The sequence below is a fragment of the Trachypithecus francoisi genome, unplaced genomic scaffold, assembly GCF_009764315.1.
Source record: "Trachypithecus francoisi isolate TF-2019V2 unplaced genomic scaffold, Tfra_2.0 Lachesis_group7, whole genome shotgun sequence".
Classification (NCBI taxonomy): Eukaryota; Metazoa; Chordata; class Mammalia; order Primates; family Cercopithecidae; genus Trachypithecus; species Trachypithecus francoisi.
In genome coordinates, this window is record NW_022681472.1 from 55,821,645 (window position 1) to 55,843,640 (window position 21,996).

Consider the following 21,996-nt stretch of genomic DNA (forward strand, 5'->3'; position numbering starts at 1 on the left):
CTCTGGGTCAAGCTCGCTCATAAGGTTACAGTCAAGCTGCCAGGCAGGGCTTTGGTCTCATATAAGGTTCAACAGGAGAAAGATCTTTTAAATTTTAAAACATTTATGAGTTTAAACTCCTTCTACATTAATTCCAAACTCTTGGTCATCTGTAAGTCTCTTCAGTCGACCACCTTTTCTCTTAATAATCGGTCAGTTTTTCCTCTGCTGCTTTACATGTTCAGCAATTTAAAAAATCTTATGCTGGGCATAGAAAAATTCTGGATTTTGTTATCTTCCACTGAAGAGTGCCAAATATTTTTCTGAAAGAAAGTTAAATTACTGGTAGATCACTTTGATTCTGTTGAGGTTTATTTTAGGCCTCTATGGTGAGTCTATTTCTGGTTTTCCTTAGTTCTGGGATTTGGCTCTTACTCATATGGCATGGTCCTTACACCTAGGGCATAGTCTTTTTGGTGTCTCAACATGGTATCTCCACTCTTGAGTGGATCAGAACTCCAATGTCTTCATAGCTTTGTGCAACTTCTGAAATCTAGGTTTGGTTTTCAGCTCCTCCAGCTGTTTTTTGCTGGTATAGCTTACAGAATCTTGCCAAGCACATACGCAGTTTAGCATTTGGCCAAGGGCCCAAAGGAAACTCCTATGTGGATTCCTGAGGCTCCTTCTTTGTCACTCTTTTCTATCTACCTACCCTGTCCTGTAATTTCCAGTAAACTTTGCAGGCCCAAACTCCAATTTACTTATCTATTCCAATTCTCTGAAAGTGGTTTGGAAAATTGCCCCCCAAGGTTGAATGTAAAATTCTCATTTTGAGCTCCTTTTCTCTCAAGGATTATAGTCATGCACTGTGCCTTATCCCATGCCCAAAAGAAATTGTTTTGTACATTTTGTTTAGTTTAATAGTTGTTTATGGCAGGAGGGAAAGTCTGATGCTAGTTACTTCATGATGTCCAGTACAAGAAGTCCACAAATACTTCTTATGTTTTTATAGACCAATCCTATTCTTATATAGTGGAAAATTAAAGGTAGGCAAACAAACCTACATCATATAATTTCCAGTTTAGTCCTCTACATGATAAGAAACACATGTGGTGCTTATCGTTGTGCTTCCTGTAAGTCTGGTAATTTTTTTTTTTTTTTTTGGAGACAGAGTCTCACTCTGTCACCCAGGCTGGAGTGCAGTGGCAGGATCTTGGCTCACTGCAATCTTCGCCTCCCAGGTTCAAGTTATTCTATTTTTTTTTTTCTTTAAAAAAAAACTTTTATATAGCTTCTTCAAACAAGTTAAAAGGTGGCAAAGTATCTGCTACAGTAGTTTGGAGGACTAGAGGACTGATGGGTAAGTAAGGGTTGTTTTGTTGTTAGGTAAGTAGATATTAGGCAGTCCATTTCTAAAATATGCCTGATGAGGCTAGATACCTAAAGCTACCTTTAGCTCCAGGAATGAGTATCTCCCGTCTCCATCAGAATCAAATGCTCTCAAGCTCTCTGGTTCTGGCATAGCAGAACCTAGGGAGGTCCAGATTTCCTGGTAGGTCAGCTTCCCATCCACGTCCTGGCAGTCTTGTGGAATAAATCCTGAAGATCTTCAACGCTAGAAACTCCTAGTAGAGAGACAGGTCTTAGTTGGGCAGCTTTGTCAACTGGATCTCCAAGAAACTGTGAAAATTTTGGCAATGCTGATGGCTTTGATGTGAAACTCTGTACTTGCTCTTCATTGGCGGTTGCTGGAGGCCTGTTGCTCTCAGGTTTGTTTGTACGAGCACTGATCAGCTGGAGTTTCTCTCTTAGCTTGGATACCTCAGAATTTGAACTATCTTCTTTCTTTATGCTTTGGATTTTTACCGTATCTGTTTTGTTGGTGACTTGATCCGAAGATGCTCTTTTCAGAGTGGCAGATCTATCACTCATCTGTTTCAAATTCTCACTATGGGTTTTATTGTCAAGTTCTGATGTGGTTGAAGGTGATGGAATGATCTGGTTGCTTCCAGGAGTCTCCTTCAAGAAGTGCTGATTCATATCACTCTGCAGTAATTCCATCGTTTTCTTGTGTTCACCCACAGTTTTCTGTAGTGCTTCCACAGCAAGATGGACACTGTTTAAAGTATTGCCAATGGAAGCTATGCTCTTCTGAAGTCCCTCTACAGTGGTAGGCAGGCTAATCAAGTCTCAGCTGACTTAATATTGGCTTTGAGGTGGTTCACTGCAGAAGTCAACAGAGAAATCTGCTTATTCTTTTCTGTGATGTTTATCCAGACTTTGTTGAAACCCATCTCTCCAGATTCAATCTTCTCAAGTTGTTTTTGCTTGCTGAGTAGTTCTTCACTAAGTTTGGGGATTTCTTGGAATGAGCTTTTCTGATTAGACTCCATTGTTCGAAATTTTTCCTTGAGGGCTTCCAGATCCTCCTTGAGAGCAACCTGCATCCACACCGAGCCAACACAGGCCACAACACAGGCAGCAAGGATAACAAAACCACAGAGCGGATAACAGATCTTGCAGCATCGTAAATAGTCTCCCTTGGCAAAGCGAGAGCGATTTCCAACCACACCAAATTCCTCTTCCTCTTCGGAGCTGGACTCAGAGTCTAAGTTAGGAGGCTCAGTGCGAAGCAGGTGGTGACTGCTTGGGCCTTTCTTGGGCTTCTTTCTCCGGCTGTCCCCAGCCAAACCAATCAATGCATTGAGCTCTTTGCGCTTTTTCATCTTTTTGTGTGGGGTGAGTGGAGCCCTGACTCCTAAGCTGCCAGGTTCCCACCCAATGCCCAATTCTCTTCCTGCCTTGGAGCTGCCTTCCAGGGTTGGGGATCCTGGGCCAGAGCCCCCTAGTCACTCCCACCTAGGGGTGGGACTGACCAGATCCTCCAGGGACTGGAGATTGGAGCCCAGAGGAAACTGGAACTCAGATGGGTGGGGGAAATCACATAGAAATGGCCAAGGAGCTGGTGACTCCAAAGGATAAGGCCTTGGGCGCAGAGTGTTAGTAGAGGGTGGAAAGGGACTTTTATCTTCCAAAGTGCGGAAACAAAGCCAACTCAAAAATGAAGGATTCTCAGCCCGGATAAGTAGGCAATACTTCTAAGGGTGCTCCAGGAGCTGAGGAAGGGCACCCTTAAAATAGGTGTTTTGGACCTCCGGGGGAGGATTTCCAATGGGGAAGGAAGAGAAACTTGTTCTTGAATGGGAAGAGAGTGGGGAGGTGCAGCGCAAGAACGTGGGAACGCGTCAGTCCCTTCCTGGCAGGACAGGTGGCGGCAGGAGGGGACTCCCAGCAGCTACAATCCCAACACTGCTTGGCCGCAGAGGAAATGCCCGGCCCAGGAAGCCAGATGGGGTGTGTGATGATCACCGTTCTCCGGCCTCCATCCTGAACGTGAAGGAGGCCCGAGCCCGAGGAAGATCTGGAGCCCGGCTCAAAGGGTCGGCCTGAGAGAAGCCAGTACCGTGCCTGCTAGACCTCCGACCCCTTGTCTGGGCCTTGGGGACACGGTGGGCTCCAGACCCAGGCCATCGCTCCAGCCCCCGAAGTGATTCTTATGCCTTGACCTCCCGAGTAGCTGGGATTACAGGTGGGAGTCACCAGGTCCAGCAAATATTTTTTTGGATTGGGTCTTCTAATAGAGATGGAGTTTCACCATTTTGGCAAAGCTGGTCTTGAACTTCTGGCCTCAAGTGATCCACCCACCTTGGCCTCCCAAAGTGCTGGGATTATAGACATGAGCCACCATGCTTGGCCAAGTTTAGTAATCTTAACATGCACTGAGGATACAGGAAGATGATCTACGAATTCTTGAAGATAAGGGTAAAACATTAAGAATCCATAGAAGTAGTACCTGGGTGCCATTCAATTATTGGAATATGAAGACAATTTAGTAATCCCATTCTCCTTTGACCACTGGCTCTAAGACTAGATCTACTGCAATCTGGAAGCTGCTAAGCCCTAATAATCCCTTATGTAGAAGAGGGAGAGTACATACTGAATTAGGGACATTTTACATTTTGTATGAAACTGTAGCTAGTCACAACATAGTTGTAGTTTGTACCTCTTCACTTTTCTGTCCAAGAAGTTGCCTTTCCACTGAGGCAGAGACAATGCTATGTGTTCACCAAACTTCATTTCATTTTCCTTAGGTATACCAGATTTCTACATTTCCCAGCCTCTTGTGCAACTGTGTTGGGGAATGTCACTGAATCCCGGACAATAGAATGTGGAATAATATATACTATTTCCATTCCCTTCCCCCTTCCACCACTGTGCGATTGCCTCAATTTCCTTCCCCTTCCACAGTGACCCAAAGGTCATGGTTTTAGGATAGTGACCTCACAGATAGAAGGAGCCTAGAAATTTAAGTCACTGCTTGAAGGAGACCCATGGAAGAGAGATGACTGAACCACTAAGACTGTGATAGGAAACAAACACCTTGTGTTTTTTTTTTTTTTTTTTTGAGATGGAATCTTGCTCTGTCGGCCAGGCTGGAGTGCAATGGTGTGATCTTGGCTCACTCCAACCTCTGCCTCCCAGGTTCAAGTGATTCTCCTGCCTCAGCCTCCAAAGTAGCTTGGATTATAGGCACCCACCACCAAGCCAGGCTAATTTTTGTATTATTTAGTAGAGATGGGGTATGGCCACATTGGCCAGGCTGGTCTTGAACTCCTGACCTCAGGTGATTCACCTGCCTCAGCCTCTCAAAGTGTTGGCATTAGAGGCATGAGCCACTGTGCCCGGCCTCCTTGTGATTTTAAACCACTTAGATTTCAGGGTTAATTACAATAGTAGAGCTTGTCCTATCTGGACGTAAGTACCAATCATAGCATGTAATAAGACTATGACTATTTATTTTTTTTTTTTTTGACACTGAATCTCGCTCTGTTGCTAAGCCAGAGTGCAGTGGCACGATCCCGGCTCATTGCAACCTCTGCCTCCTGGGTACAAGTGATTCTCCTGCCTCAGCCTCCGCCTCCTGAGTAACTGGGACTACAGGCATGCACCACCAAGCCCAGCTAATTTTTGTATTTTTAGTAGAGACGGGGTTTCACCGTGTTGGCCAGGGTGATCTTGATCTCTTGACCTCATGATGTGCCCGCCTTGGCCTCTCAGAGTGCTTGGATTACAGGTGCCACCATACCCGGCCAATAAGACTATTTTTTAAAAAGTAAAAAAGAAGCTACAAAGTATCCACATTGTTCATCACCCATGAACAACAATACCATGAGGATATGTGTAAGCATATTTGGATGGCAAAGTTCAGATGTGAAACCCATCCTGACACACATGCATGGAATCACACATACACAACATACATTTAAGTTCCCATGCCATTAAAAGGGGTCTCAGAGATCATTCAAAAAATAACTTCCACATTTAAAAGACTGACTTTCTCACTTCGTACTTTGAGAGTTCAAAGTGGCTAATCAATTCTTACATGACCAACAATACAAAATTATACCTATAAGCATTGTCTTTTCAAATAACATTTTACCAGAGGATAAAAAAAAGTCTTCAAAGTCAATGTTTCCTTAATTATTAGAGAAATGCAAATTAAAACCACATGCCTGTAGTCCCAGCTACTCAGAAGGCTGAGATGATCCTGGGAGGATTGCTTGAGCCCAGGAGTTTGAGGCTGCAGACAGTTATAATCGCGCCACCATATTCCAGCCTGGATGACAGAGGGAAACACTGTTTCCAAAAAAAAAAGTAAAAAATAAAGAAAAAAACAACAGATATTGGCAAGGATGTGGAGAAAAGGAATGAAGGGAACGCTTATACACTGTTGGTGGGAATGTAAATTAGTTCAACCTTTATGGAAGACAGTATGGAGATTTCTCAAAGAACTAAAAATAGAATTACCATTTGATCCAGCAATCCTACTACTCGGTATGTACCCAAAGGGAAAAAAAATTACATCAAAAAGATACTTGAACTCATATTTTATCACAGAACTATTCACAATAACAAAAATGTGGAATCAGCCTAAGTGTCCTCAACGAAGGATCGGGTAAAGAAAATGTGGTATCTACGTACCATGGAATACCATACAAAGAATGAAAACATGTCTTTTGCAGGAATATGAATGGAACTGGAGGCCATTATCCTAAATAAATTAACTCAGAAAGTAAAATACCACATGTTATCACTCATAAGTGGGCGCTAAACAAGGGGTACACATGGACATGCAAAGTGAAATATCAGACACTGGAGACTCCGAAAGGTAGGAGGGTGGGAGCAGGGTGAGGGCTGAAAAATTACCTATTGGGTACCATGTCACTACTAGGGTGATGGGTATACTAAAAGCTTAGACTTCACCACTATGAAATATATGCACGTAAGAAAGCTGCACTTGTACCCCCTAGATCTATAAAAATAAAAATTTAATTTAAAAACAAAGTCACTTTTTTTTAGGCCACGTACTAGAGTCCAAAACCAAAGTAAAGCATTACATTTTAGAAAAACCAAATACTTCTAAAGAGATTATTCTATATATCTGCCACAGAAGTATGAGACCTGCACTTACTACTTAATAGTCTATTTTATTTCTAGGAAATAAGCAATGTTATTATTAATGTCAAATGAGAAGGCTAATTTGCTTAATATGAGACTTGAACTTCAATTCTCCTCTTACACTAAATCTAAGTGCTGTAATGATTCACATTTGAGTTGGTCTTCGATGGGATTAAAAGGGAATTGATGATGAAAGGCACTGTGCTTTTTTGTTTTGTTTTGTTTTTTAGAGATGTGGTCTCACTATGTTGTTCAGGCCGGTCTCAAAGTCCTAGGCTCAAGCAATCCTCCTGCCTTGGCCTCCCAAAGGGCTGGGATTACACGCATGAGCCACTGCACCCAGCTAGGCATTGTGCTTTAATGATATAAGCTGTAGCAGTATAACAATTGACAAGTTACTAAACCTCTTGGTGCCCCAGTTATTTCATCTATAAAATAATAATTTTCACTGATGGTTCTGGTTGTTGTGAGGAATGCATAGAACAACCTGGTACATAAAAACTGCTTAATAAATGCTAACAATCATCATAATCATCATCAATATAGTAAGGAAATTCAGATGTTATTAGTAGTGACCATAACGTTGTCATTCACTTTGTGTAAGAATGTGAAAAAGAGTGTAAACAATACATTTTATCATTTTGGGGCTTTCTTCCTACCCCCTTTAGTAAAATAGGAATATTATAAAGGCATACATGTTACAGTATCTGAAAATTGTGTTAGGTGTTTTTAAAGTAGAAGCCAGGGAATACATTTCTGAATTAGATTTATCTATATTTAAAAAGAAATTTTCAATTAAATGTTAAAAAAATTAGAGCATGTCATCTTGGAAAAGACATTATAAAATTATGAGGAAAACAGTCTTAAGTAAGTACATACAGGTTTTCCCCCCCATACTTTTAAAAATTGTTGTTTTGGAACAAACTTGTCATTCCTTTGTGTTTGCGTACACACACACATTAGACAGAACACAGGGACTACACTAACACAAACACTGCCAATCAGAGCTCAAGGTAAATGTACTATAAATTATCTTTTCACTAGCTAATCTTAGATCTTTGGGTTCTTGGGAGTATGGTGGAATCACATTTATCAGAAGGTCTCAAGGGACACATAAAGCTTTCAAATACATGAGGATTTGGATAAGGAGAGAATCTGGCAAATAGGGCTTTGAACTTGGCAGTGCAGATTGCACCATCTACAGCACAAATTGACAAAGCATCCTTTCCATTTCTCTTGGTTTATAGCCAGCCAACTAATGTAGCCAAGTCAGCACACCAAACAAAAGTGTTATGCTCCAGGCACAATGAATTTTGAGTTTCAAGAATGGTTGGTCTTTCTTTTCATTTCATCACTTTGCTAGGGTTAGATAAATCTAAGAGTCAAAAACTTAACTATAATCTCACATTCTAAAAAATGCTCAGCTATTATAAAGCCACCCAACTCCTTTTCCAAAGGTTTTAAACCTACTAAACAAGCCCTACGTGCTGCTCAAAAAATATGGAATTCACATGTAGTTACATTATTACAAGACCGCATACAGGTTAAGTGAGCTTCCAATCAACCAAAAATATACGGTCCCTTCTGGATCTGCTACAGATTTGGTAGGCAAATAAATAATTTTAGGTTTATTCCACTCCAACTAAAATATGATAGATGCACCATAGCACTGATTAAAATGTATTGAGAAGTTGGTTATAGACATAGTTTCTATACGCATAAAGCTGCAAATCTAAGCTTGGCTGCCAGCATAGAGTTTCTAGGCAGGCCAAAGACCTGTGGAACTGAAATTTGTCCCTTAAATTAGTATTGCTTAGTATAGTCATAAGGGATTTACAAAACCCATAGAATTGCCCACTTTTTAAAAGCTGGAGTGCTGTTAGCTTAGGTATTATTTGGGACTTTAAAAAATCATAAAATGGCCTGTTTTTACTTTATTGTTTTGCTTGAAAAAATCTAATTGGGAAAAAGTAAATCTCATATTTCTGTTGCATTGAAAGGTTTGAGCTTCGTGATTGACAGTATTGGCAACAGATAACAGTGTAAACAGCCCTCCTTAAATGCATTTTGATTAAATGTATTTAAGGTTTCACTTAAGATGCATTTTGTCTTTTCAATATGGTACTAGACATGGATGGAAAAACAGCAGATATTTTTCCAAGCAGGAGGCATGATATTGCTAAAATACTCAGCCTCCATCACAGTATTAATTAGTGCGTTTCACCAACCAAGGCTGTAAGACTTGTAAATGAAATTCTAGAAGGGGCATCAAACTAGAACAGGATATGGAAGCCAAATGGAAAACATGAACCAATAAAATAAAAAAGCTAAACTAGCTAGAAGTCTAAGTCTAGTCTTTGAAGTCAGTTCAAGTCTTGCATGCTTTAATTCTGATGTAATCTTAAAATGGTGGATACAAACAAGAACTCAGAAACAGCTTTTGTAACTTTTGGACCAACTGCACATGAATCAGTTTGTTGATGGCTATAATGATTACACAGTGGTCTTTGCTGAATTATATCTGAATTAAAACGGTCATTTTCTCTTAGGCTAAAATGTAATAATGAAGACTTACCAACAAGAATAGCCATTCTCCAAACACATACACCCACACACACACTTACAAAAATTTTTACACAGTATGTTACATTTTGTTGATATATCAAATTGTCTTAACAGCAGTAATGCATAAGCTCTTGCACGCTAGCACATTCTTCCTGTATGACAATGTGTTTGTTCCTTGTTTGTTCTGCCATTTGTCTCATTTCACATTCTAGTTAATGACATGATTGCTCTTCTGTGTGCAAGAATTTTTTCTGAGAAGAAATAATTCTCTTGATTTGAAAAAAAATATATTTCTGGCAGGATGGGAACTTCAAACACATATGGTGTAAAAAGACTACTATGCCCATAATAGTCTTAATGGACAAAATTCCTTCAATTAAAAATCACAATTCATTAAGTGCATTCTCCTTTTCTGCCAACAAGCCTTAAAATGAATAGTACACACAATGAAAATGTACATTGATTTTTTTGTAACAATCCATTTAAAATCCTCAGATGAAATAAGTGTTACCACTATGTTATAAAGTGTTTTTCTTATGAGCCAAATTATTCTTTTAAAGAAATTTAAGCTATTTTCTTCTTTTGATGATAAACGGAAAAGTTCAGTAAATCAGTACTACCTTAACTTAGATACATAAAAGCTGAAACAGATTTGATTGAAGATACATAATCTCAGTATAACTTGTGATGACAATTGAATATGTGGGTTAATATTTCTTTGTAAGATGAATATGTAAATAACAAGTAAGGAGATTCAACTAAGAACTATTCGGTTGAACCTATTAGCTTTAATGGCAAAGACCACGATTACTTTTGCACCAACCTAATACAATTATAAGGAATAGAGTATCCCACATCTATAGTACAGGGTGACTCAATGGCAGCAGTACTGTGTTTAAACCCTAGAAAACAGTCCACAGAAGTAAGAAGAAACAGCCATTGCCACGATTTTCTGGTAAATAACTATAAAATTTCAGTCCCATTAAATTATTCAGTGTCCAATAAGTGCTAAGGAAATAAGTAAGACATGTAAACAAAAAATGCAATACTGTTGTTTAGTTCCAAAGCAGATATGTGTACCATGGCAAGACAAAAGAGAAAAAGATCAACTCAGTTGGAGAAGAAAAGGGAAGGGGTCAGGGACAGCTTTACAAAGGAAACAATTTTCAAGTTGGACTTTTGAAAAAATGGGTAGGAGCGCTGCACGTTAAAGAGGGAAGGAATTCCCCAACAGATGAACCAGTTATGAAACTGCCATAACCCACTTGTGAGCTGTAAGTAATTTATTTTATAATAGTACAGTGGTTCTCAAAGTATGGCCTGTAAACCTCTTATTCAGGGGTTCAATGAGATCAAAACTATTTTCTTTTCTTTTCTTCTTCTTTTTTTTTTTTTTGAGTCAGGGTTTTGCCATGTAGGCCAAACAACTGGTCTTGAACTCCTGGGCTCAAGCCCAGACTATTCTCAAGCTCAGCCTATTCCAGCTATTGTCAAACTCTTCCAAAAAACTGAAGATGGGAGAACACTTCCAAACTTTTATGAAGCCGTTATTATCCTGATACCAAAGCCAAAGGCACCACAAGAATGGAAAACAATAGGCCAATATCCTTAATGAATACAGATGCAAAAATTCTCAACAAAATACTAGCAAATCAGGTTTAATTTAACAACATATTAAAATAATCCTACACCATGATCAAGTGGGATTTATCCCTGGGATATAAGGATCCACCTGCCTCAGGCTCCCAGCACTGGAATTACAGGCGTGAGCCACCATGCCCAGCCAAAACTATTTTCATAATAATACTAAAATATTACTAACAGGGTCTTGCGCTGTCACCCAGGCTGGAGTGTAGTGGCACGATCATAGTTCACTATAACTGTGAACTCCTGGGCTCAAGTGATCCTCCTGCCTCAGCCTTCCAAGTAGTTGGGACTACAACTGTGTGTCACCACACTTTGTGAACTTTTTATTTTTTGGTGACTGGGTCTTGCTATGTTGCCCAGGCTGGTCTCAGACTCCTGGCCTAAAGCAATCCTCCCACCTTGGACTCTCAAAGTGCTGGGATTACAGGCATGAGCCACTATGGCCATCTCCAGTGCACAAGTCTTTAACTTGCTTGGTTAATTTTATTCCTAAATATTTTATTATTTTTGATGCTATTTTTTGTTAATGGAATTATTTTCTTAATTTCCTTTGGGGACAGTTCTTTGTCAGCAAATAGAAGGGCAATTGATTTTTGTGTGTTGATTCTGTACCTTGTAACTTTGTCAAATTCATTTATTAGCTGTAATAGTTTTTGTTTGTTCGTTGTTTGTTTTGCTGTGTGAAGTGTTCAGGGTTTTCTACATAGAAGATCATGCAAACATACAACTTCACTTCTTTGTTTCCTTCTTGCATGCCTTTTATTTCTTTTTCTTGCCTAATTGTTATGGCTAGATCTTCCAATATTATGTTGAATGGAAGAGGTGAGAATGGGCATCCTTGCCTTTTTCCTGATCTTAGAGGGAAAGCTTTCAGTTTTTCCCTGTGAAGTATAATGTTAGTTGTGGGTTTGTCATATTTGATCTTTATTATGTTGAGGTACCTTCCTTCTGTACCTAGTTTATTGCATATTTTTTACATGAAAGGGTGTCAAATTGTGTCAAGTGTTTTTTCTGCATCTATTGAGATGATCATGTGATTTTTTAACCTTCATTCTATTTATGTGGTATATCACATTTATGATTTGCATATGTTGAACTATCTTTATATCCCAGGGATAAATCTCACTTGATCATGGTTTAGGATGATTTTAATATGCTGTCAAATCTAGTTTGCTAGTATTTTTGTTGAGAATTTTTGCATCTATGTTCATTAAGGATATTGGCCTATTGTTTTCCATTCTTGTGGTGCCTTTGTCTGGCTTTGGTATCAGGATAATGACGGCCTCATGAAAGAGTTTGGAAGTGTTCCCCCATTTTCAGTTTTTTGGATGAGTCTGACAATAGCTGGAATTAATTCTCATTTAAATACTTGGTAGAATCACCAGTGAAGGCATAAGGTCCTGGGCTTTTTCTGCTATTGTTAGGAGGTTTTGATTACAGATTCAGTCTCCTTGTTATTAGTCCGTTCAGGTTTTCTATTTCTTCATGATTCAGTCTTGCTGGATTGTGTGTTTCTAACTTCAGGAGGCCGAGGTGGGTGGATTGCTTGAGCTCAGGAGTTCAAGATCTGCCTGGGCAATATGGTGAAACCCCATCTCTATAAAAATATATATAAATAAAAATTAGCTGGGTATGATGGCACATGCCTGTAGTTCCAGCTACATGGGAGACTGAGGTGGGAGGATTGCTTGAGCCTGGGAGGTGGAGGTTGCAGTGAGCCTTGATTGTGCCACTTCAGCCTGGGTAAGACAGCAAGAATCTGTTTCAAAAAAAAGTTAAAAAAAAAAAAAAAGAATATGTATTTTTAGGAATTTATCCATTTCTTCTAGGTTGTACAATTTGTTGATGTATAATTATTCATACTAGTACTTATAATCTTTTTTATTTCCGTGGCATTAGTTGTAATGTCTCCTAAAATTCATATGGAAAAACAAAAGACCTAGAGTAGTCAAAGGAATCTTGAGAAAGAAGACCAAAGCTGGAGGCATATTTCCTGATTTTGAAATATATTACAAAGCTACAATAATTTTAAAAGTATGCTACTGGTATAAAGACAGACATTTAGACCAATGGAACATAATAAAGAGCCCAAAAAGAAATACATGCATATATGGTCAATAGGACTTTGACAAAGGTGCCAAGAATACACACTAGGAAAAGAACAGTTTCTTCAATAAATGGTGTTGACAAAAATGGATATCCCAAAGTAAAAGAATGAATCAGACCCCTATCTTACACTATACACAAAAATCAACCCAAAATGGACTGAATTAAATTGATTTAAATTTCTTTAAAAAAATAATCTTCTAAGAATTTTACAGTTTAAGTTTACAGTTTTTAGTTTACAGTTTCAGGTCTTATATTTAAAGATTAAACATAAGAAACTGAAGCCATAAAATTCCTAGAAGAAAACATAGGGGGAATATTTATTGATATTGGTTTTGGCCATTATTTCTTGGATGTGACGCCAAAAGCACAGGCAACAAAGGCAAAAACAGACAAGTGAAACTATGTCAAACTAAAACACTTTTACACCACAAAGGAAATAATCAACAGAACAAAAAGCCTAACTATAGAATGGGAGAAAATATTTGCAAGCCATATGTCTTGTAATGGGCTAACATTCAAAACATATAAGAAACTCCTGCAACTTGGCCAGGTGTGGTGGCTCAGGCCTGTAATCCCAGCACTTTGGGAGGCCGAGGCAGGCAGATCACCAGGTCAGGAGATAGAGACCATCCTGCCAACGTGGTGAAACCCCACCTCTACTAAAAAAAAAAAAATTCAAAAATTAGCTGGGCATGGTGGCACTTGCCTATAATCCCAGCTACTCAGAAGGCTGAGGCAGGAGGATCGCTTGAGCCAGGGAGTTGGAGGTTGCAGTGAACCCAGATCACACCACTGCACTCCAGCCTGGAGACAGAGTGAGACTCTGTCTAAAAAAAAAAAAAAAAGAAAGAAAGAAAAGAAAAAAGAAAAAAAGAAACTTCCACAACTCAAAAGAAAATTTGAACTCAAACTGATTTTAAAATGGGCAAAGGGCTTGAATAGACATTTTTCTAAAGAAGGCATATCAATGGTCAACAGTTATCTTAAAAAGGTGCTCAATATCACTAATCACCAGGGAAATGCAAATAAAAACTATAATGAGATATCATTTAATATCTGTTGAGGATGGCTATTATAAAAAAACACAAAAGATAATAAGCAATGGTGAGGATGTGAAGAAATTGGAACCCTTGTTCACTACTTGTGGGAATGTAAAATGGTATACATTATGGAAAACAGTATGGAGGTTCCTAAAAAAATTAAAAATGGAACTACCATATGATCCAGCAATCCTACTTGTGGGCATATATCTAAAATAATTGAAACCAATATCTTGAAGAGATATCTGCATTCCCATGTTCATTGCAGCATTACTCACAATAGCTAAGATATGAAAAAAACTCAAATGTTCATCAACAGATGAGCGGATAAAGAAAAGGAGGCCAGGCCAGGCGCCCTGGCTCACGAATCCCAGCACTTTAGGAGGCTGAGGTGGGCGGATCAGGAGGTCAGGAGATGGAGACCATCCTGGTTAACATGGTGAAACCCTGTCTCTACTAAAAATACAAAAACAAACAAACAAAAAAATTAGCTGGGTGTGGCGGCGGGTGCCTGTATTCCCAGCTACTTGGGAGGCTGAGGTGGGAGAATGGCATGAACCCGGGAGGCGGAGCTTGCAGTGAGCCGAGATCGCGCCACTGCACTCCAGCCTGGGCGACAGAGGGAGACTCCGTCTCAAAAAAGTAAAAAAAAAACAAAAACAAACAAACAAAAAAACCGAAAAGAAAAGAAAAAAAAGGAGGCCAGCCACAGTGGCTCATGCCTATGATCCCAGCACTTTGGAGGCCAAGGCAGGAAGATCATGAGTCCAGGAGTTTGAGACTATCCTGGGCAAGAAAGAGAGACCCCATCTCTACAAAAAATACAAAAATTAGCCAGGTGTGGTGGTGCACACCTGTAGTCCAAGCTATTCAGTCGACTGAGGCAGGGGGACTGCTTGAGCGCAGGAGTTTGAGGCTGAGTGAGATATGATTGTGCCATCGCACTCCTGCCTGGGCAACAGAGAGAGACCCTATCTCAAAAAAAAAAAAAAAAAAAAGAAAAAAAAGAAAAAAGAAAAAAGAAAGAAAGAACGAAAGAAGATGTGGCTTATTTAGACAATGGAATATTATTTGGCCTTAAAATAGAAGAAAATCCTGCCATGTGTGATAACATGGATGAACCCAGAGGACATTCTGCTAAGTGAAACAGCCAATCACAAGATAAATACTGCATGATTCTATTTATATGTGGTATCTAAAACAGTCAAGCTTATGGGAGCAGAGACTAGAGTGGTGGTTTCCTGGGGCCAGGGGAAGGGATAACTGGAAAGTTGTTCAATGGGTGTAAAGTTTTAGTTATGCGAGATGAGTAAGTTCTAGGGATTTACTCCACAATATAGTACCTCTAGTTAACAGTGTTGTGCACTTAAAAATTTAAGAAGGTAGACCTCATATTATATATATATAAAAGAAACCAGGATACTTTCAGAGGTGGTGGCTATGTCTATACATTTATTGTGATGATAGTTTTCTGGGTATATGCATAGAATAGGTCTTAACTCATGAAATTGCATATGTTAAATATGTACAGTTTTTTGTTTATGTTATACCTCAATAAATGTCCTTTTTAAGAAGAGTCCTCATTTGTATAATGATGAGCAATAGATAAAGATTTTTTTAAAAGCAAGGAAAAAAATGCAAAAAAGACCTCAGATTTGAGGTCTGCCAGTTTCACTTAAGAATATCCAAAAAATTTAACTTTATTAAATATTGACCCTTGAGGACTTACCTTTTTAATATTCTGTGTGGTGAAATGGAAGTACACAGAAAGTATGTCTGCCACATACCAAAGAACAATGGTCATCTCCAGAAAAAGCACTTGCACTATTGTTTGAGTTGCCAGCTGGCCTAGCCATTTGTCTCATGGAACACCATTTTCACTTTAAGGACTTACATATGAATTATAGTTATTCAGACTTGGGTATTTAGCAGACACTTTCTCAAAAATGTACGAAGTGGGACTATCACTTCAAGGAAAACAACAGACAGTATTTTTCCCAGTGATAAAATACAAGCTTATAAGTGAAAATCAGAATTTTGGAAAACATATCTACCACTGTGAATCTGATAGCTTCCCAATACTCAAAGATTTTTCTGATGATATTGGTGGTGATATTAGCTTGTGATTTTTTGATAGTGTACAATGAAACATCAACATTTGGAATACCTGCATAACTCAGTGAACCTTTTATTTTCCCCAAAAGAACAATGATGTTACAAAATCACACATGGATAAAAGATGCATACGAAGAGCAAAACAAATTAACAGATTTTCATATGGCAGAGTATGGAAATTACTAATATGGTTTCAGTTTCCACATTGCAACTAACCTTTAAAAATCTCCTCTTTTTCAAGTGTTGATATAGTATGAAGAAGAATGTGCATTATTATCTGAGAAGGCTATTAAAATACTCCTCCTTTTTCCAACTACATTTGTGTGAGGTCAGATTTTCCTCATACAGTGTGACCAAAACAAGATGCCATAAGATTGAAAGTAGAAGCAGATCATCTTTCTTGACCAAACATTGAAGAGATTTGCAAAAAGGTATAGCACATACAATTATGTATAGTACATAACACTTGATAATGATAATAAACAACTATGTTACTGGCTTATGTATTTACTATACTTTTAATCATTATTTTACAGTATACTCCTACTTATATAAATATTTTACAGTTACCTGTGAAACAGCCTCAGGCAGGTCCTTCAGGAGGTATTCCAGAAAAATACATCATTATAGAAGATGACAGCTCCATGCATATTGCTGTCCCTGAAGACCTTTCAGTAGGACAAGATGTGAAGGTCAACAGCGGTGATACTAATGATCCTGACCCTGTGTAAGATTAGGTAATGTGTGTGTATGACTTGGTTTTTAACAATAATGTTTTAAAAGTAATATAGATATATTTTTTCTACATATATATTTTTTCTATATATATACACATATGTATTTTCTATATATGTACATATATATAGAAAAAAGCTTACAGAATAAAGATATAAAGAAGATATTTTGTATAGCTTATGATGTGTTTGTATTTTAAGCTAAGTGTTATTAGAGAAGAGTCAAAAAGTTCTAAAAAAGTTAAAAGTTTATAAGGTAAAAAGTTACAGTAAGGCTCAGTGCAGTGGCCCATGCCTGTAATCCCAGCAACTGGAGAGGTTGAGGTGGGGGGATTGCTTGAGGCCAGGAATTCAAGTCTGCAGTGAGACATGATCACGCCACTGCACTCTAGCCTGGGTGACCAAGTGAGACACCAACTCAAAAAAAAAAAAAAAAGAAAAAAGTTACAGTAAGCTAAGGATACTTTACTGTTGAAGAAACTTTTTTTTTGTAAATTTAGTATAGCCTAAATGTACAGTGTTTATAAAATGTGCAGTATTGTACAGTAATATCCTAGGCCTTCACACTCACTCGCCACTCACTGACTCACACCCAGAGCAACTTCCAGTCCTGCAAGCTCCACTCATATTAAGTGTCCTATATAGGTGTACTGTTTTATATCTTTTATGCCTTATCTGTACCTTTTCTATGTTTATATCCACACTTACCACTGTGTTACAACTGCCTACAGTATTCAGTACAGTAACACGTTGTATAGGTTTGTAGCCTAGGAGCAATAGGCTATACCATATACCCTAGGCATGTAGTAGCCTATACCATCTAGGTTTGTATAAGTACATTTTGTGATATTTGCATAATGACAAAATCAGCTAAGGATTCATTCTCAAAATGTATCTCTATTGTTAAGTGACACAAGACTGTATTTGCCTGTCTCCTTTCACTTAGCATAATGTTTTTTGAGGTTCACATATGTTGTATCATGTATCAGGAATTTGTCATTTTTATTGCAGAATGGTATTCTCTTCTATACATGTGCAACATTTTATTTATTCACCAGTTGATTGACATTTGTGTAGTATACACATTTTAACTATTAAGAATAATGCTGTTACAAACATCAACATACAAATCTTTGTGTTTCATTTTAAAAAATGAAAATATGGTTTCTTTTTTTTTTGGATAGATTCCTAGGAGTAGAATTGCTAAGTAGTATGGTAAATATATATTTAACTTATAAAAAAACTGCAAACTTTTCCAAATGGCTGTTATATTCCCACTAGAAATGTATGGGAGTTCCAGTTTCTCCACATCCTTGCCAACATTTGTTATCGTCTTTTTGATTATAGCAATTCTAGTGAGTGTGAGGAGGTATTTCTTTGTAGTTTTCGTTTGCATTTCCCTAATGACTAATGATGTTGAGTATCTTTCCATGTTCTTATTGGCTATTCCTGTATGTTGTTTAGTGAAACATTTAGTCAAATATTTTGCTCATTTTTAAATTGGATTTTTCTTATTGAATTTTAAAAGTTCTTTATATAGTCTAGATACAAGTTATTTGGGAGATATATAATTTGGCCATATGTTGTCCAAGTTTGTGGCTTGTCTTTTCATCTACTTAATGAAAACAAATTGTCTTTAAAAGCACAAATTTTTAAAAATTTTATAAAGTATAATTTATCAATGTATTTTTATTGATATTTTAGTTGATTTGATATCAAGAAAAATTTATTTACCCTAGGGTCACAAAGATTTTTCTCCTGCATTCTTTCAAAATTTTTATCTCTTACATTTAGGAATATGATCTATTCTGGGGAAAATTTTGTGTTTCATGTAAGATAATTTCCTCACTGAATTGCCTTGGTGCCCTTGTTGAAAAATCAGTTGACAATAAACATATGGACTTATCTATAAACTCCTAATTTTTTCACATTGATCTCTATGTCTGTCCTGATGTCAATACCACACTGTCTTAATTACCAACATATTTTGAAATTGAGAAGTGTAAGTCCTCCAACTTTGTTCTTATCAAAATTATTTTGCCATGTATCCTTTGCTTTTCCTAAGCTAAATTTTAGGATCAGCTTGTCAATTTCTACAAAAACCTAGGGGATTTTGATAGCGATTGTGTTGAATCCATTGATGTATTTCAGGAAAATAGCTTAACAACATTCAGTTTTCTGATTCCTGATATGAAATATATTTCTCTTTATTTAGATCTTCTTTAATATTTATCCGCAATGTTTTGCAGTTTGCAGTGTGCAAGTCTTGCACTTCCTTTGTTAAATTTACTCTTAATTCATTTTCACACTATTGTGAATAGAATTGTATTCAATGTGCCCATTTTTGTTTCTTTATTGCTAGTATATGGAAATACAATATTGATTTTTTAATACTGATCCAGAATTCTGTGACCTTCTTGAATTTATTTATTAGGGCTAGTAGTTTTGGTGGATTTCTTGGCAAGAGGGAATATCCTTGCATTGATCCCAATCTTAGGGTGAAGCTTTTGGTCTTCCATCATTAAGTATAAATGTTAGCTGTGATTTTTTTGTAGAGGCCTTTTATTAGGTTGAATTATTTCAAGGTTTATTAATAAGCATTAGTTTTTTTTCAAATGCTTCTTTGTCTACTGAAAGGATCATGTGGCTTTTGTCCTTTATTAGTATAGTGGTTTACATTAAATGATTTTTGGATATTAAACTGACCTTGTATCCAATTTGCTTTTAAGGTTCTTGGATGTGACTAGTGTTTTACTTTAATTTGAGAATGTTTTTGGCCATTGTATCTTCAAGTATTTTTATTACACATTTCTTTCCCTGCCCCCATGCTGTGGTTCCTTTTATGCAACACATTCTATGCTTGATGGTGTCCCTTGGTTCTCTGAAGGTCTGTTCATTTATTTTCATTCTTTTTCCTTTCTGTTATTCAGATTGGGCAATCTCTATTCATCTATCTCCAAGTTCTTTTTGCCAGCCCACATCTGCTGTTGTACTTATGTAATGAATTTTTCATTTCAGTTATTGTATTTTCAAACTCCAGAATTTCAATTTTAAAAAATTTCTTTTTACTGTTATTTATTTAATGAACTCTTGCCACCACATTTTATTTTAGTTAAATATGATTTCCTTTAGTTATTTAAACATATTTATAATAGCTGATTTGAGATCTGTCTATAAGATCTAATATGAGGCCCCCCGAGACAGTTTCTATTGCCTGCTTTTCTTCCTGTGTATGGGTCACACTTTCCTATTTATTTGCATGTCTTGTGCTTATTTTTTGTTTAAAACTGGACATTTTAAGCCAGGTATGGTGGCTCATACCTGTAATTCCAGCACTTTGGGAGACTGAGGTGAGAGGATCACTTGAGCCCCGGAGTTCAAGACCAGCCTGACCCCATCTCTACAAAAAAATAAAAAATAAAAATTAGATGGAGGTGGTGGCATACACCTGTGGTCCCAGCTACTCAGGAGTCTGAGATGGGAAGATTGCTTAAGCTTGGGAGGTCAAGGTTATAGTGAGCTGTGATTGCACTGTTGCACTCCAATCTGGGTGACAGGGCAAGGCTCTATCTCAAAAAACAAACAAACAAACAAACAACAACAACAAACTGGATATTTAAGATAATATGTGGTAGTATTTCTGGATTCTGATTCACCTCCCATCCTGGGTAGTTATTGTGGTTTTGTTATTTATTTCAGTGACTTGCTTAGACTAATTCTATAGTCTGTCTTCCCTACATTGTATAGCAACTTATGTCTTTGCACAGTTGTTTTATTCACTTTTTTTAAGTTTAAGTCTTGTTTCCTAGGGATCACCTCTGGGTTAGCACAGCTTAGTGGTCAGTCAATGATTAGTCAGAATTTACACTTAAACGCCCTGACTGAGCTGGAGCTTCTGGGGTGGTTGAACACATGGAGGTGCTGCAAGGCTGGCATATCCAGTGAGGGCATAGAAGCTCCCTGTCCCTTCCCACACTCCTTACTAGATCCATCTCCTTTAGAATTTAAGAAATGAGAGAATCTAACATGAATGATTCCATCTTGTTTATAACCTCATAGGCTAAATTGGTTTTTGTATTATTCTAGTGTGAAGACCATGAGAGAAATTTAGTTAAAATTTTGAGGCAAGGAAAACTGACCTCCCTCCTTGTTCAGAGACTGAAGTCACATTCATAAAACAAGGTTAGAATTATGGTAGAGTCCTGAAATTTGCTAAAGAATAAGCATAGTTAAACGATAATCTGTCACGGCTTAGCTTGCTTTTCTATAGTCTGCTTACTGCCCCAGAGTCATATAACTGGAGGTCACAAGATTTGTAACTTCCCCAACTGCTCCTATAGGTAACATCACTATTGTGAAACCTAAATAACTAGTCTTTGAGATATTTTTCAGATTTAGCATTTGGGCAGACCAAGAGATGAGTCCTGAGGGGATATCCCTTCTAGGGAACTGACTCAGCTGTGCAAAGACAGTTTAGACACTCCCCTAATTTCATTCCCAGCTAATCAATTGTTTCAGTTCCCCAGACCTCTGCTAACCAGGACACTCTTAAAAACCTTAGCCTTTGAATTTTTGGGCAGGCAGATTTGAGAAATTTCTTCTGTTCCCCTTGCTTGGCTGGTCCTATGATTATTAAACTCTTTCTTTGCTGCAACACTTGCTGTTCTCAGTGAATTGGGTTCTTTTCAGGCAAGCAGACAAGAATAACTCACTCGGCTGTGATGTGAAGAAATGCCAACTAACAAGAAAATGGTGAAATATTCAATCTCTTGGTATTATTATCTGTAATAATTGAAATGAAAAGAGAGTGAATATATTTGGGTTGATGGAGGACCCATAGCTCACTATTGAACAATCATCTATGGCTTTATGTGATCTAGACACCCAGGAGATTAATCATGAGGGAGAAGCCTGGCTGCTGGATTGTAAAGTATGTCTACCCTTTAGGGAGGAGGACTGCCCAATTCCCCTGTAAATGCCAAGTAGAACACCCTAGTTGAAATAGCTGATATTCTCAAATGAAAGCCATGTGGCACTGGCTTTATAATGACCAGGATATTCACCTGCTGAAAATGCCCATTACTCAAGTCATAGTAAATGCTGTAACTAAGGGGCTGCTTTTGCATGGATAGCCTATGTGATCTTACTGCTGCAAAACTGAGCAACAGACTAGGAAGCCTTACTGAATTTGCTGGCTCAGTTTCCCCTCAATGGTCTTATAGATGCTAATTAAAACATTAGATTAATTAACAAAAGAATGAGAAAAGGCAGAGGGGAAAGTCAAAGGA

At 37.8% G+C, this 21,996-nt stretch overlaps 2 protein-coding genes across 2 annotated transcripts in view; both read right to left on the reverse strand.

Moving 5' to 3' along the window:
- Positions 1 to 1,160: 1,160 nt before the first annotated feature.
- LOC117078873 (EF-hand calcium-binding domain-containing protein 14-like) lies at positions 1,161 to 2,725 on the reverse strand. Its single transcript, XM_033202386.1, is given in 3 exon segments — positions 1,161 to 1,560; positions 1,563 to 2,171; positions 2,174 to 2,725. Coding segments are annotated over 3 exon segments (1,290 nt in total). The 5' UTR covers positions 2,706 to 2,725; the 3' UTR covers positions 1,161 to 1,411.
- Positions 2,726 to 21,420: 18,695 nt separating this feature from the next.
- The window catches only part of RGS22 (regulator of G protein signaling 22), a 161,630-nt gene continuing 161,054 nt past the window's right edge, over positions 21,421 to 21,996 (reverse strand). Inside the window, exon 30 of the transcript XR_004435283.1 lies at positions 21,421 to 21,490. The gene's annotated coding sequence lies outside the window, so the exon portion shown is untranslated. The remainder of the gene's footprint in view (positions 21,491 to 21,996) is intronic.